The 16,547-nt window shown below is 40.3% G+C and overlaps 1 protein-coding gene across 1 annotated transcript in view; it reads right to left on the reverse strand.

The window, feature by feature from the left end:
• The window catches only part of srms (src-related kinase lacking C-terminal regulatory tyrosine and N-terminal myristylation sites), a 28,245-nt gene extending 11,698 nt beyond the window's left edge, over window positions 1-16,547 (reverse strand). The window contains exons 1-3 of the mRNA XM_044210194.1: window positions 10,455-16,547; window positions 6,054-6,175; window positions 599-765 (exon numbers count right to left, since the gene is read on the reverse strand). Coding sequence (XP_044066129.1) covers window positions 599-765; window positions 6,054-6,175; window positions 10,455-10,834 — 669 coding nt within the window. The 5' untranslated portion in view covers window positions 10,835-16,547. The remainder of the gene's footprint in view (window positions 1-598; window positions 766-6,053; window positions 6,176-10,454) is intronic.

A 16,547-nucleotide genomic window follows, 5' to 3' on the forward strand; every position in this document is an offset into this window, starting at 1 on the left:
AAAGAGAGCGCGATCAGGTGGCCAGAAAACACGACTCCACATGAACGATGATCTTGCTCTGTAACTGCTGGATGTGTAAATAAGCAACCGTTTGCTAACAATTCTTCATATAAACTTAAATCAGTTATTGCAGGTTTAAAGCTGCATGAATTGATTTTTAGGTTGTTTTTTTTGGTCACTTATATAAGACAAATATAAATCCACTATTCACTCTACTTTGAGTTCTGTTTTGGGCTTCACCAAACTCCTGAGTCTGGATCTTCAACTTTATTATCCCCAAGAGGAAATGTTTTGCTAAATGCTCCACTACATTCACCAGCTAGTCACTGTCGGTCTGTCTGTAGTGTTCAGTAGGCTTATCAGACCTTTTTAATGAAAACAGCGAAAGTTGTGGGCCATAAAACCAAAACTGTAGAGCTGAGGGGAACCGTGAGTCTGGTGATAATTCAACACTACGAGAAAAGAGACTACATTTGTTCTATTGTTAATACAAAATATTGATAAGTGCAGCTTTAAGGTTAGGGGCGAGGGAATGTGTTATGTCAGTGGGGGTCCTCACAAGAATAGAAGTAAAAACATTGTGTTGTGTTTGTCCTACCTCCTGGACGCAGGGCTCCTCCAGCAGCACGCCCAGGCTGCGGGCGTTTTTCTGGTAGTAGGAGATGAGCTCTCCCAGCGTAGCGAAGGAGATCTTATCTGACACGAAGTACGCGCCGATGGAGGAGCGCTGGATCCGGAAGTGGTACACCTTCCCCTCACTCCGGGCTGTAAGAGAGAAAGGAGAGTTATTGTACATTTAAATACACAAACAGTCATCCTAAACACATCCTAAATAAACTGACTGAACCTCACGAATTGTGTTCTTGTTCGTTCAAATCTGATTATTTCACCATGTATCATTTCAGTCTGTCACAATCTGAAAATATGAACACTTATGTTGGTGCTTTTGTGCTGAAAAGGACAGCAGGGAAAACATATCAGGACAGTTTTGTTAAGGAAACATCAGACATGCATGTTTAACAGCAGTAAACACTGATATGGTGGCTTGAAGGTCAAAATACTTCTAGATTAAAACTGGGCTAAACTTGTTTAAACATCTAGGTTACATACAGCATAACCCATGTTTCAAGAGCATATCAGTGATTATATTCAAAGTTTGTACTTTGGGCTTGTCTCACATTTAAATATGAGAAACACGACTGTTATACAACCGAGACATCTAAAAAGAATAAAGATCAAAATATCTAATACTTGTTTCCATTGTATTCCTAGTTACTGCGAACGAAAGCTTAGATCATTTATTGGGTGTTTGCAATGGAGATCGTTTTTCATTTGCATCCAACACCTTCTTGTGCAAGGAGCATCGAGAGGGAAGACAACACAGGTGGAAGAAGTACTCCGCTCTTTTACTTAAGTAAAAATAGCAGTGTAGAAATACTGTTACAAGTAAAAGTCCTGCATTCAAATTTTTACTTACGTAAAAGTACAAAAGTATCAGCATCAAAAAGTAAAAGTACTCATTATGCAGAATGGCCCATTTCAGAATATTATGTTATTAGATTATAATTATTAATGTGTTCATTACTAATTGTAATTACTTTATGTACTAGCTTGTGAATTCCCACCGGGGATCAATAAAGTCTTATCTTAACCTGTTAGAGTACATCATCATTTATTTGTTGATTATATTTCGTATTAATCTGAGAAGTAACTACAGTTTAATGTAGTTGAGCAGAAGTATAAAGTAGCAGAAAATGGAAATACTCAAGATTGTACTTTAGTACAGTACTTGAGTAATTGTTTAGTTACTTTCCGCCACTGGAAGACAACAGTTTTTATACAGCATCTTTCAGTAACAGTGCAATTCAAAGTGCTGTTTAAGAAACAAAAAAAAACCAGACAAGATGAAATAACTAAATGGAAAAGTAGGAATGAATACAGTTTGCCTGTTGCAGTTTTACAGGCTGTATTTTCTTACTGCACTCTGTGACGCTGACCTTCAGCATCCTGAAAACTGAATGAGGACAAAACTATACTTTTTTAAAGCAACTACGTGTAGAATTTGAACATTTCTAACTTTGGCGCTCCCAAACCTGACCTGGTGACACCGAGATAAATGTGCTTATTTTCAACAGAGATTGTCTACGATATTTTTCTATAAACAAATGTTCTGATATCAATGGTCTGATAACCCTCAGTCTTCTTCTGGCACCACTTGAGCAAAGCATTTCTCTTTGAGGCTCCATACTCTCTGGCCATCAAAATAATTTGACAGATGCTGTAATCGTATAAAAATTTAAATATCAAAAGAACTGTGGCTAAATACAAGATACACATACATGTAGAAACACTAGATACAGACAGTGATACCATGAATTTAGACACATTATTATTATTATTCTCCAAGAACGTGAAGATGATCGTGTTTAAATGGTCGTGGGAAAGACAGTAAATCAGACAGAAATGTGTGTAATTGAGCCATTAAACAGAATAATTGAAGGCGTGGTCTGTTCTGCCTTCACTCCCAGGCTCGTATGCACGCAGAGTCCTGATGATGCATATTTCAGGAGGTCTAGCGCAGTGAAAACTGAACGTCTAACTGCAGCATCCCCCCCAAGACCTAAAGGACCTTGAAAGAAGGGGGGAGGGAAGAGGGGAGAGGGGGAGGATGGAAGTCGATGGAGAGAAAAAAAGATGCAGACACAGAAGATGGTGAAGCAAGAGGACGAAAGAAAGAGAAGGGACAAAGTCATGAGGAGCAGAGAGAGAAATGGGCTGGAGGTGACTCCGGTGAGAGAGTAAGAGAGGCTTTGTAGTCCCAAATCTCATGAGGGCTACTAGAGAACTGGCTGTGGGCTCATTCATAAAAGTGTAGTCTGATGACGACAACTGGCTTCCAAATGAAGGTTACTACAACTGAAGACAACGCTAATCTCTCCCGTCTACAAAACATTAGCTAGCTAACAGTTTGTTCAGGTTTATTGAGTTCTTCTACATTCAAGCTCTAATTTAATTTCAGAAGATAAATTATTAGTTGCTTCAAATGCTAGCTGATAGCTATTCAGCCCCCGAATCTGTAAAACAAGAACTGCTCAGTTTACTAAAGGAATAGTTCAACATTTTGGTAATATGCTGATTTGCTTTCTTTTTGAGAGCTGTATGAGAAAATAAATGTCAAGCTCATATCTGTGTGTTAAGTACAAAGCTGGAGCAAGGGGCTGATTAGCTTAGCTTAGCATAAAGACTTCAGTCAGGGGGAAACAGCTAGCCTGGCTCCCTCCAAATTTCAAAAATACACCTACCAACACCTCTAAAGCTCACTTATTAACAAAATACTGCGCTACGCACTATAACTATTTCTTGACGAAAAAACTGTTTATCCATCCACACAGCATAAAACTCCAGGAAGTCACTGCACCTGGCTGCCAAGAAATAATTACCGAACGTGACTAAAACCACACATTGTTGTTTTTACATTTCCGTTTGTGTGCAGATTAAACAAATATAGCGTGTTAATAAGTGAGCTGTTAAGTGCAGTTTTCCCATTTTGCAGAGGGTTGTTTCCCCCCTGCTTCCAGCCTTTATGCTAAGCTAATTACTTCAAGCACAGACATGAGAGTGGCATCAATCTTCTCACCTAACTCTCGAAAAGAAAGTATTTCTCAAAATGTGGAACTATTCCTTTAAAGACATGCCATCACATCTTGCATTTAATTTCAGTGGAAGTTGCCAGATTGGTTTGACACCCAGTTGGGCGTGTTGGTGAACTTAACAGTATCAGTCACATCAAAAAACCACAACGCCCCTTGATTCAAGTCCAGCCAGGAACATTAGTCATGTGTCACCTTCCTTTTCCTCTCTTCCCCTCTTTTTTACTAGCGCTTCATAAAAAATAATCATAGAAAATGAACACTTTATTAATTTAATACAAATGTGTCAAAAAATGGGCTATATGAAAAATAGAAAAGTAAACCTCAGGATTTTTGTACTACCAACTTATACCAGATTTTTGTGGCCGATACTGATGAAGAATCAGACGATAATTGGCCGTTTGTTCTTTTTTAAGACAAAAACATGAAACAACATGATTAAACATTTTCAAGGGTCCCTTATCAAAGAAACGTGACCACAGCATGTACTGAGAAGGACATTTTACAGTTGAAAAATTTACCTGTCAGCGCTCTTCGGTGGACAAACTATGTAAAGGCGACACTGTTTCTAAACTACCTCAAAGATATTTTTAACATTTCTGCACTGCAATTTCTTGTTACTTAGCAGCCAACACATAAGCCGATACTGATATTTCTGTGGAAGCTCAAACTGCTCTAATATAAACTCTCCACTTTCTGTTTAAGAGAAGATGACAACATGAGCCTCCAAAACAAAACCACAACATCCCTGTCAATTATATCTCTTGAATCAAGATGATAAAAATGAAGTGCAATGTCACACGTCTAATTCAGTGCCAACGATTTGTTTCTCTCTTTCAGTTTCTTTTATAGTTTAATTTATATTTCTTGCACAAATGTGAGCATGCATGTGCACATCCTTAACCAGGTCTACCCACAAGATCCAGCATCACTGGACTGTAACAGTGAGCAGACTAAAAGTGGTCAGTCTCAAAAATAAGCAGCTCCAAATCCGAAAATCAAAACAGAGATGAATTATTTCTATTCGACACCAAGTCGTATAATTTAAAAACTGCAATCAGCCGTTGTTGCCGTGTACCGTCGACCTCCAACATGGCTGCCTGAGGGCATGTTGTGTCACCTTCTGCCCTCTATGGTAGGAGCAGAGAGAGAAAATCGAAGGCAGGGAGCTTAAGGTTGACAGAGGCTGTAGACCTTGAAAGACAAAGGGGCAGCGGAGGCAGGAGGGGGTGATGGATGGAGGACAGGATGGATGAAGAAGAGAGGAGGAGGGAGGGAGGAGGCGAAGAAGAAATGCAGGGAGAAACAGGACCCTCGCCGAACACGGTGCGGCGGCCAAGAGCTCAAAGCACAGCAACTTAAGAAAAACACACGCAAATGACGAAAACCTCTCCACCACTTTGACAATGCACACGTCACGTTTAGAAAGAAACCCTGCAAATAAATAAATAAATCACACATTCAGGAAGAAACGATGCAAATACAGAAACGCTACGAGTCGCACGGGACAGACATTTTCGTGGGACAAAACTGACTCGTCAAAAAAATGCTCAGTTACGTTTTAACATTCTGATGACGTGTTTCTGATGTTACTGAAACTGTTTGAGACGTGTCGATTCAACTGTACGATCACTTTGGAGGCTGCAGTTTGTGGCGCTGTTGAACTGTATTGCTGTATTAGGATTTATTGCGGGACTGTTGTATTAGACTAGTTTTAATAAACTGGCAACAGAGTATCACAGTGATGCAGATTTGTTCTTTATTTGTTTTCTTATAGTTGCTGTAACGTTAAAGCAAGACTGTCCGTTTTTAACCGAGAAACAGCAGGTTTTTGTTGAATTAATCAGAAATAAAACGCACTCTTACTCAAATCGATACACTGCTGCTACGGACTAACTTGCTCTGGTATGACCAGTTAACTTGTGGTGGCTAATGTCAGCAAACTTAAGGTAGATATTGCTGTGTAACTGACATTATGGCTCTTCTATTTCTATACATGTGCTACTGTTACACTACTATTTAGCGTTAACCGTTATCATGTAACGGTCAGTTGTGGCCACAATCGTCACTGTTCAGCAAAAGTTACCTACAGTCGCTTTAAGCTCTCTCTGCCACTGTAGCATGGAGTTTCTGGAATATCTTGAACTCCATGAGTGAAAGATTTAATAACAGCTAAATCAGAAGAGTTTACAAACCTTTCATGTAAATGATCAGAATGTTTTTCTCCAACTTGTTTAAGTCACAACAAGATACAGATACAACAAACAAAACAAGAAGGGATTAAAAAGTCAGAGTGCGAATCCTGGTTTGAAGAAGGAAGAGGAAACCAGGTGGGAAGGCAGAGAGGAACCCGGGAGGGTCAAAGGTCACTGTTGATCATGGATGAGTGGTGGTGGCACTTACCAGAGACTGTGTACTCATCACTGTGACTCTCACTGATGCGAACCAGGAAGGAGCCATCTTTGTTTTGGGAAGCCAGCAGCAGCTTCTCAGCTTTCACACGGTTTATGTTCCCATAGTACCACCTGCGCAGAGAGAAGGCAAGATGATCAGACAGTATGTGAACACAAAGAAATACATAATCATGATGAATGAAAACAGAGTAACATGGATGAATGGAAGAATCAAAAGGTGAACAAAGAGAAGACAGACAGAAGAATGTGTTACACGTGAAAGCCGGCATCCAGATGCCCGCACACAGATGCAGCGGTGCAGGAAGTATTCAGATCCTTTACTGCACTAAAAGCACTGACACCACACTGTAAAATTACTCTGTTACAAGTCAAAGTCCTGCATTGAAAATGTTACTTAAGTACGTCAGTATAATCAGGAAAATGTACTTAAAAGTATTAAAAGTAAAGTCTGATGATTATTTTCATTCTGGATTTTCATTCATCTGCTGATTAATTTCTCCGTTAATCGATTGATTGTTTGGTTTGTAAAAATTCTGAAAATAGTGAGAAATGCCGTCACGACGGCCCAGAGCCCAAAAGTGACGCCTTCACAACGCTTGTTGTGTCCGACCGACAGGCCAAACCTCAACATTATTAACAATAAGTCAAAATTATTAAAATAATTAAAAAAGGAAAAGCAGCAACTCTTCACATTTGAGAAGCTGGAAAACAATTATCCAAATAGTTGCCAATTAATTTTCTGTCAGTTGATTAATCAACTAATCATTTCAGCTCTACTTGGACATTTTCATGTTTTGTGTGAAAGGAAATCTTAATTTCTAAAGTACAATTGTTTGACAGCTTTAGTTACAAGTTAGTGTAGCAGAAGAAGAAGAAGAAGAAGAAGAAGACTCAAATAAAAGTACCTCAAATTTGCACGTAAGTACAGTTCGTGAGTAAAGTTACATTCCACCTCTGCATAGGTCACATTTTGCACGTTGCAAGCTGACAATCAGAGTAAAGAAGGTAAACATAACAACAACAACACAGTTACACAGCTTAACTAACTGGTCCAGTCAGTTTCAACAGCAGCAGCACTGTATGATAACAGAATACACGTCAATAAGTCCAGTGTTTATATAGAAAAGTGATACTTTGGAGGGATTTATTCAGAAAGTTCAACTCATAAAGAGATGAAGAGTTGAAGTGTTGTTGCCTGTTTGCTCAGATATCAGAAACTGACCTGTATTTACTTTACATTATCAGGGAGGGCGTGTCTGCTCTCCATGACGCTCAGGTTTCACCGACAGTACCAACAAGCAGCGACTCAAGAACCAGGAGAGAAATTCTGATAAACTGCTTCAAGATCTTATAACAGACTCTAGAAGTCTCACACTGTAGGGGTATATGTTAGATCGAAATGAAAAATCTAGAAATACCGTGAAGGTAAAGTCACTATAAACACAACAAGTGTCAGCACTACGTTTCTGTGGGACTGTTATAGCAATACAGTGTCACTACAGGGGTAAAAATACTAGAGCTGCAACAATTAGTCTCTCAATCGATTAGTCAGTCAACAGAAAGATAAAAAGATTAATTGTTTCAGTCATTTTTCAAGCAGAAAATCCAGTATCGCACAGGATAGCACCCATCCATCCCCTCCACATGGCACGCAGGTCGAATCAACAGGTCAGCTGCTCTCTGGCACTTCTGCATCAACTTTACTGCTTTGGATTGACTGTTTTATTTGAATTTATAGTTTTATTATTATTATTGTTCTGTGTCAATGCGATGCGTTTTATGGAGATTATGTCTTATTGGGTGTTGGCTGTAGTTTTTACTGGGGATTTTATGGCGTTAGATGTTTGGAGCACACGGACCAAAAGAATGAGCGGGATAATAAAGTTGATCTCAATCTGAAAACGTTTGTTTTTTTTTGTTTTTTTTTTTTGTTTTAAAAATCACTTAAAATTTTATGTTTGTGAATTTTGGACTGTTGGTCTGAGAAAACATGCGCTTTCATGGTGTCGTCTTGGGAGTTTTTCACCATTATCTGACATTTTACAGACAAAATGATTCGTTGATTAATCAAATAATCAGCAGATTGCTTAATAATGAAAATAAATCATTATTTACAGCCCTAAAAATACTAGTTACTATAAACTCATTGGTATAGGTCATAAAATACTGATTACTGAGCACCACGGTGATATTATGGAGCTTCATCACAGGATAAAAGTTTGCCGGACCTTAAAATTACTACTTAAAACTAATTTTAAACTCCTGTCCTCACACACACACCCTTCTGCTTCTATCTTTGTGAGGACTGCCATTGACATAATGCATTCCCTAGCCCCTAACCACCTTCACAACCAAATGCCTAACCCTAACCTGATTCTACCCTAACCCTTAAAACCAAGTCTTAACCTTCAAACAGCCCTTTTTTAAGTTGTGAGGACCGGCCAAAATGTCCTCACTCTGTAGGTAAAGTTAAGGTAAATGTAGTTTTTTCACTTTTTTACTGTATTAAAAAAAAAATGACCCTGCGTGTAATTCACTTGGTCTCATCCTTCATGTACAGAAACCAGGACATTTATTTTACTTTCTCTTTACCTTTAAAAGACCGCAGATACTGGAAAATAGTAAGAACTAATGTGACGAACGTAACAGTGAAGATATACACTCAGTTACCAGTTTATTAGGTACACCTAGCTAAAACTAATGAAGTCTGATGCAACAAGTTGGCAATAAATCCTCCCTTCAGCTGTTTTAGAAAGGTGTTGTTTCGACTTTATGATCATTTTGGAGGCTGTGGTTTGTGCCGCTGGTTCTGATATTTAGTCTTCCCTTATTGATATGAAGGGGGTGGAATATTTGTAAAATATTACAAAAACCTCTCAGTATATTTGGTGGACCTGGAAACTGAGCGTATCTCCTTACAGGAATTTTTAAAGTGATGCTGCAGGAGATAATAAACAGCAGAAAGCACAGTGAGGTCAGCACGAACAGGATTATTATAAGAACACTGCTGATTTGATCTTCTTGGTAGGCTTTCTACCTAAAATAGAATCAGTGATGTTATTGTTCTGGTATCAGAGACAATCATCAGCCAGTGGTCCTTATCGTCAGCCTCAGTGGCGTGTTGGAGGACAGTGGGACGGTGTGGAGCCAGTGTCGGCTCAGCAACACGAACACAGACAGTGAAGTCAGCCTTGGAGAGAGCGAGCTCGGCTGAAACGTGATGATTCCCTGCAGTCTGAATGAATAATGGAGGACCGGCAGCTGCAGGCTCCCGGCTGCATTTAGCTCCGGTCCGGTCCAACAGCAGCAGACGCCCAAAGATTTGTGCTGAACTTTGCTTTGAATGCCGGGAGGCTCCGAGAAAACCGAAAATATTCACATTTGAGAAGGTGGAACCCGGGACTTCTTAAATTACTAATCAATTATCAAGATAGTTGCAGAGTAATCGTCTGTCGATCGACTAATCGACTAATCGATTAATCATCTCAGCTCTATGATAGTAAATTGAATCTCTTTGTGTTTCGGACTCTGTCAGAAAACTTTGGTAAATTGTGATGGGTATTTTTTTTTTTTTTTTAACTTATTATGGACCAAAGTATTAATCAAGAAAATTATTAATTTTTAGATTAGACTATTTGATAATGAAAATACTCGTTAACTTTAAGCTCAAGTTGACTTATTCAGATTTCTTGTTTTGTCCAACCAACAGTCCAAAGCCAAACGACTAAGAAAACCAAAAATATTCCCATTTGAGATGATGGAACCAGTGCGTTTTTGCCATTTTTAACTTAAATTATTAACTGGATTACCAAAATAGCTGCAGATAATCGTGTTGCCAAAAGAAATATTACATTTGAAATGAGATAAAAAGAGTAAATGAAAATCAGCCGATCAAATTGGAGAGTTGGAACCAGTGAATTTTTGTGGCATATTTGTTTTAAAAAAATGACCATTGATCAATTATCAAAAACAGCTGCCAGTTAATTCTCTGTGGATTGATTGATCCAGTTAATTGCCTAATCATTTCAGCTCTGAATGTTATAGAAAATTAGGCTTCAACTGGAGAAATCTATCAGGAAAATACGTCAGATTACATCATTTCTCCCCCAGGACTTTTGGTGACAGATTTCTGTGGAGGTCAAACTCAGGCAGCTGTCAGTTAATGACTTCTTCCGGATCAAACCTCCAAATCCCGCAAAGAAACCGGATTCATGACCAGACCCTGTTTAGAGTTGTAACCCTCTGCCCCTTGAATACATTTAGGCAACATTTGGGGGATTTAACTGACATCCACAGCAGATTAAAGACCAGGTCCCGCATCAGCACCTTAGGACCAGATGACATTTGGCTAATCGACAGAAAGAGCAGAGGACGTGTTTTGAACACTCACTTGTGTTTGGCGAACTCGTCCTGCAGCAGAGCCACGTAGTTCGCCGGGATCAGTCCGGACTCCAGAGACCCGGTCAGCTTCTTGGCCAGCACGTACTCCCCCCGCTTCTCGATCACCGACAGCTTGTCCCCCTCCTTCACCGTCAGCTCGTCGTCGCTGCGGGCCTCGAAGTCGAAGAGCGCCGCGTAAAGCTGCACCGGCCGCTTCTTGGGCGACGGGACGCGGATTTCGCCGGACACGGTGCGGATCTCCGCCGCCTGCGCGGCCGGGTTGGCGATGACATGGTTGTTGTTGGGGACGTTTGGGTAGCGGAACTCGGGCCAAATGCAGTTCCAGAGCCGGTTTAAACATGGCATACAGGAGCGGCAGCAACTCTCCATCCCGGGACATGAAGGAGCGCGGCGGCGGGGTTATTCCAGGTTTTACCGTAACACCGATCAATAAGACGCGCTTCAACCTAAAAACGGCCGGTTACAGCCGACAGTCACCAGCCGTTCGGTCCTCCGGTTTCCCTCTCTCCCTCTGGCTGGAAACATAATGCACCGCCAGCAGTAGTTGGGTAGATTAGCCGGAGGAACCGGTTTTTTCTGTTGAGATGTTGGGCTACACGCCTGCAGTGCGCACGGCGGCTGCGGGAATGCGGAAACGGGAATGGAGGGCATCCAAGTCGGATCGGTTCCCTGCGAGGACTCGGCGGCGCGACCCGGGATGAGCCGAAAATGTGAGCATGACTCCCGAGGAAACGTTAATCCATTGTAATGTGGCGTAAACGGCAGAACAGCTGCAGCGGCCGATGCTCAGGTGTTAATCCACGGAGGGGGGGGGGAGAACCGTGACGGGGAGGCGGCGGCACGGTGCGTAAAAAGTTTGGGTTTGGCGCTCCGCACACCCGCGGCTGCTCGCACACCTGCGTCCTGAGGGGGAGGAGGATACTGATGGGTGTGTTCAAAGATAGAGAGAGGGGGGTGGAGAGAGAGAGCAAGAGAGGCTAGTTTGATTAATAATGTGTGTGTGTGTGTGTGTGTGTGTGTGTGTGTGTCCGTGTCCGGAAGCCTTTTCTCGCTCTCAAATCACTTCATTTAATAAACAGTTTTATTCACTTTGAAAGTTTTGATCTTGAACTTCTTGATCTCTAAAATAATTCTTGGCTTGTCTGTTGTGGAGATGAAATGATCAATCAATTAGTCGATCAGCAGAAAATTAACGTGCAACAATTTTGATAATCGATTAATCATTTTAGTCCTTTTTCCAAGTAGAATTTCCAAACATTTTCTGGTTCCAGCGTGAGGACTTTCTGCTTTTCTCTGTTTAATATGATTGTGAATTGAACACATTTGGCTTTTGGACTGTTGGTCGGACAAAACAAGCTACCTGAAGACAGTTTGGGCCCTGGGAACTTGTAACAGGCATTTTTTCCCACTATTTTTTTGACATTTTATATCCTAAACGACGAATCGAGAAAATCCCTGCAGATTAATAAATAATGACAGTCTGTATGATCAGGATCAATACAACTAAATGACTCCAGAAATGAGAGTCTGAGGCTTCCTCTGGGTTTTTATTTATAGACTGTGGAGTCTAATGACTGCAGCCTTTCCTCCCCTTGAGCCTTTTCGCGCATCAGTTCTGCATCATTACTGCAGAAAAGCACACAGGATGCAAAGAAATTACAGCACTTCACTACAAAGTAAGCCCCGGGACGAGCTGAACACCACACACTGATGAGGGAACAGGACAACTTGTCAGGGTTTTCTCCTGAAAGCTGTTGTTACAACTGCAGTGTAAAAAAAAAAAAAAAAAAAAAAAAAAAAAAAAAAACCTCACGAGTCTCTAAATCATGAAGTGCTTCTACAACAAGAATCCTCCTGGCAAGAAACCTTCAGTCATCATCAGACTTTAATGAATTTCAGGTGATGAGGCGGATATAAATGTCACCTGTCAGTGTTTTATTATTATATCTGATGTTTCTGAATTCATATTCCTGCTGCATTAATGTGTGTGTTGCATTTTACTGCTGCAGATGTTTAAGGTTGAGCTCATTTTAATGGCTTTATAAACTGTTGGGTAGTTTAATCTGCAGCAATGCATCGTGGTCTATAAGATCATCACGTGTTTGCAGCATGGCTGTCCTGTGAGAACCACGTATCTCCAAAAAGTCAACTTTTCGTGAGCTCAGACGATGCGTTTTCCAGCTGATCCGAGTTTATTCAGCTTCAGGAGGAGGAGGAGTTTTCTCAGCACATGAAGGAAACTCTTCGTCACAAACATTCACAATCACCACATCTGGAGATACATGGTTTTCACTGGACAGGAAGGGAGTGAAAAATTAGAATCTGAAAAGTAACCTCAACTTTGTACTTCAGTACAGAACTTGAGTAAAGGTACTTAGTTACTTTCCATCACTAGTTTTAGTCAATCACAGTCTTATTTTTGAGCAAGTTAATTTTAGGGGCACATGCTGTAACAGTCAGCAGGTGATTTCACTGATGAGTGATTATCAGCGGGTGGAGTCTTTGGTTGGTTTGGACTTTCACCATCTTGAGGTAGCTGGATCACACACTGAGAGCCACAGCCATCCTTTTGATCAGAGCAGGAACGTTTTCAGCCTAAAACTGGTTCAAATCCAACATGGAAGCTTTTCAGTTTGAGCGCTAATCTTAATCTTTCAGTTGGAACAGCAGCTCTAAGTTGGTGAAAGGCTCCGTTTCTCGGCGTACACGTTGACTCTGTAAGATACAGTTGCACCAGAAGTCTAATGAACAAAGTCTCCGTATCACAGACTGTTGTTCAGTTTCAGTTCACAGGGGAGATCAATACAATACTGCAGCAAAAGAGTGAAAAAGGAATGAGAGAGAGAGCTTTGAACTCTTGCAAGAACCTTCTGACAGTGATGGAAGAAGTATCACACTGTTTACTTAAATAAAAGTAACAATACAACTATGTAGAAATACTCCATTACAAGTTAAAGTCCTGCATTCAAATCCTTCTTAAGTACAGTATTATCAACAAAATGTACTTAAAGTATCAAAAGTAAAAGCACGTTCTGCAGTAAAATGTCCCCTGTGATTGATATATTGTTATATTAGAATATTAACTGACATGCAGCAGTGTTAGAGCAGCATTATACTGTTGTAGCTGCTTGAGGTGGAGCTAATTTTAACTTCTGTCTATACAGTTAGCTAGTTTAGGTTCCCAACCTCGGGGTCGGGCCCCTCCAAAGGGTCGCCAGATAAATCTGAGGGGTCGTGAGATGATTAATGAGAGAGGAACGAAGAAAAAACTCTGACACACAAATTTGTATTTATATTGTGGACTTTTCTCTCATCTTTGCTTTTTTTGTGAAATGTTGGATACATTTAAGGTTAGAGGGGAAATGTCTTTTCAGTGGAGGCCCCAAATAGACACTGCTTTTTGTAAGAGATCACAAGCCAAAACAATTAAAAATCACTGGTTTAATCTTCAACAATGCATTGTATTTTATTACCTTATCAGAGGGTTTTTTTTAAATGTAAAATCTTAATGAAAAGTCACTACAGCTGTCAAATAAATGTAGTAAAGAATGCAATATTTCCCTCTGAAATGTAGAGGAGTAGAAGTAGTAACAGTAACAGAAAATACTCAAGTGACAATCATCGGTGCACCTTCAGTCAACAGTGAGAAATATAAAAGAAGGAATAAACGTTGCTCTGTTTGATAGATAGCACACCGTTTTATTAGTATATTTAGCTTTGTGACATACAGCTCGGGAGAAAACAAAAAAACTAAACTAAATGGTCACAATTATTTTTTTTTTTAAGTCCAGAAACATTTCAGTTTTAGCAGTGACATCACACAAAAGAAAGCTCAGTTTTTCGATCATTGGTTTGTCATGGACCAGAGTGATATGTTCTCGTTGTTAGGCTAAACAAACACGCCCGTACTGCTCCGACGTAGTCATCAAACAGAAAAAAATAACCCTAGATTTCTTTTTTAACTTCTTTTTTTTTTCCTCGATCGTTTACGTTGCGTCACATATATTATCAACACTTTTCTAAAGAATCAAAATATTTAGCCACAGCTACTGGAAAAAAGGTATCCACTGTTATATATAATAATAAACACAATAAATATAAAAAGAATTTTTGATATAATTTATATGGTATCAAAGAGAGAGGGAAATGGGCCTTCAGTTAGACATGTTTTTACAAAAGCGACCTTGTTTTTTGTTTTTCCTGAGGTTGAGTTTTGTCATCTGCAGTTTAAAGTTTTGCTAAATATACTAATAGACTAAGAGACCCAACACACAGGGTCTGTAATGGCTTATCATTCACTGAGGAATCATCTCCACCGGATCCTGGTCACACCAGTGGAGGGTCATTGTGGCCCCACTGTGATTTTGTGTGCTGTGGAGTTAGCCAAGAGGTCAAAGGTCAGCCCCCCCCCACCCCCAGAGGCAAACAAACACACAGCTCGACTCCCACCCCCACCCCAAACAATCGGTTTCGTCCGGGGACGCCTCACTTCTCAATTTCAGCTGCGTGACGTTTCTTCATCAAGCACAAAATTAAAACATTTTGTCCACAGCGAACTGATAATCACAAACTAACTGTTAGCATTCCTCAATGAAACATAGGTGCACCTTCAGCATTTCAAAGGCGAATGCTAACTGAATGCTAACGAGTCATTTCTAAAAGGATGCAGAGCTAAAAAAACCCCAAAAATCTAAGCAGGTGTCTGGTGAAGAAAAGTGACCGACTGAAAGTGTCAACGCGTCCCCTCATGCGATAGGCTTGTGTGTGAAAATGGTGATAATTGTGTTTAGACGCAGTCCCATTTCCCTTCAGCGTGTAAGGAAGGAGTCAGTCAACAGGGATGAGGGGAAAAAGAGAGAGGGGGGGAGGGAGAAGGACAGAGAGATGAGAGGAAACGAAACAGAAAAACAAACAAACAAACCCAAAAATAAAACCCCAGAAAGAATCGCAAAAAATCTGTACATGTAAACATCACACTTCCACTGAGTCAAATCATGAGGAGAATACACGTTTCACATTGGTATTACTGTAGGTACAAAGCCCCGGCGGAGGAAATCAAGACAATCAAGAGTCTGGTACAAAGTCAGGTGAAGACAGAAAGAGAGAAGAAAAGAATCAAATATCACTAGAAATTAGAAAATGAAGGAATCTAAAGCACCACCGAAAAGGAACAGAAATAAAAAACAGTAAAACAACAACGGCTCAGAAAGCCGGTTTTTGATTCTGACAGTAGCTGTACACCGTGCACCGATAGAAAAATAAAACAAGGTTGATTACTTTTTCTCCTTTAGTTCTTTTTTTTTTTTTTAAAAATGTGTGTGTTGAGCTATACACCTGACGAGACTGGTTCAAGAAGTGTGTGATCATTTGCAGGGACCCGACCGGCATCACAGCTCACCCGACGGTTTCAGGTTTGAATCTAGAAGCTTCCCTGAAGCAGTTTCTGATGCCTCTGAATGGATTTAATAACTCTGCAGCATCAGAATCAGAGTCTGAAACCCTGCTTCACAACAATATGTGATTTGAAAAAAGGATTGATGACTAATTCCTGTACTCTCAGTCAGCGCTGCAGCTACCATATACCTATCCTCTGTTATATTTGTGGAAATTTAAGGAGATTTAAAGGAATGGTTTTGGAAGATATGCTTATTCGTTTTCTTGGCGAGATTTAGATGAGAAGATCAATACCTCTCGCACGTCTATTCGGTACATATGTAGTTACAGCCAGCAGGCGATTAGCTTAGCTTAGCTTAAAGACTGGAAACAGGGGGAAACAGCTAGCCTGGCTCTGTCCAACGGTAACAAAATCCACCTACCAGCACCTCTAAAGCTAACTGATTAATATGTTTTATATCTTATTTGAAAAAAACTGAAGTGTAAAAACACCAGTTCGCTATTTCTTGGCCAGGAGCAGTGACTTCCCTCCACTGGTCGCCTGACATCTGCTCCCGGTCAAGAAACACTTTGGTTTTTACAGATTAAACAAACAAGAAATAATGTGTTAATTAAGGAGCTTTAGAAGTGCTGGTAGGCCGATTTTGTCGCCTTTGGACAGAGCCAGGCTAGCTGTTTCCCCCTGTTT

The sequence above is a fragment of the Siniperca chuatsi genome, linkage group LG10, assembly GCF_020085105.1.
Source record: "Siniperca chuatsi isolate FFG_IHB_CAS linkage group LG10, ASM2008510v1, whole genome shotgun sequence".
Taxonomy (NCBI): domain Eukaryota; kingdom Metazoa; phylum Chordata; class Actinopteri; order Centrarchiformes; family Sinipercidae; genus Siniperca; species Siniperca chuatsi.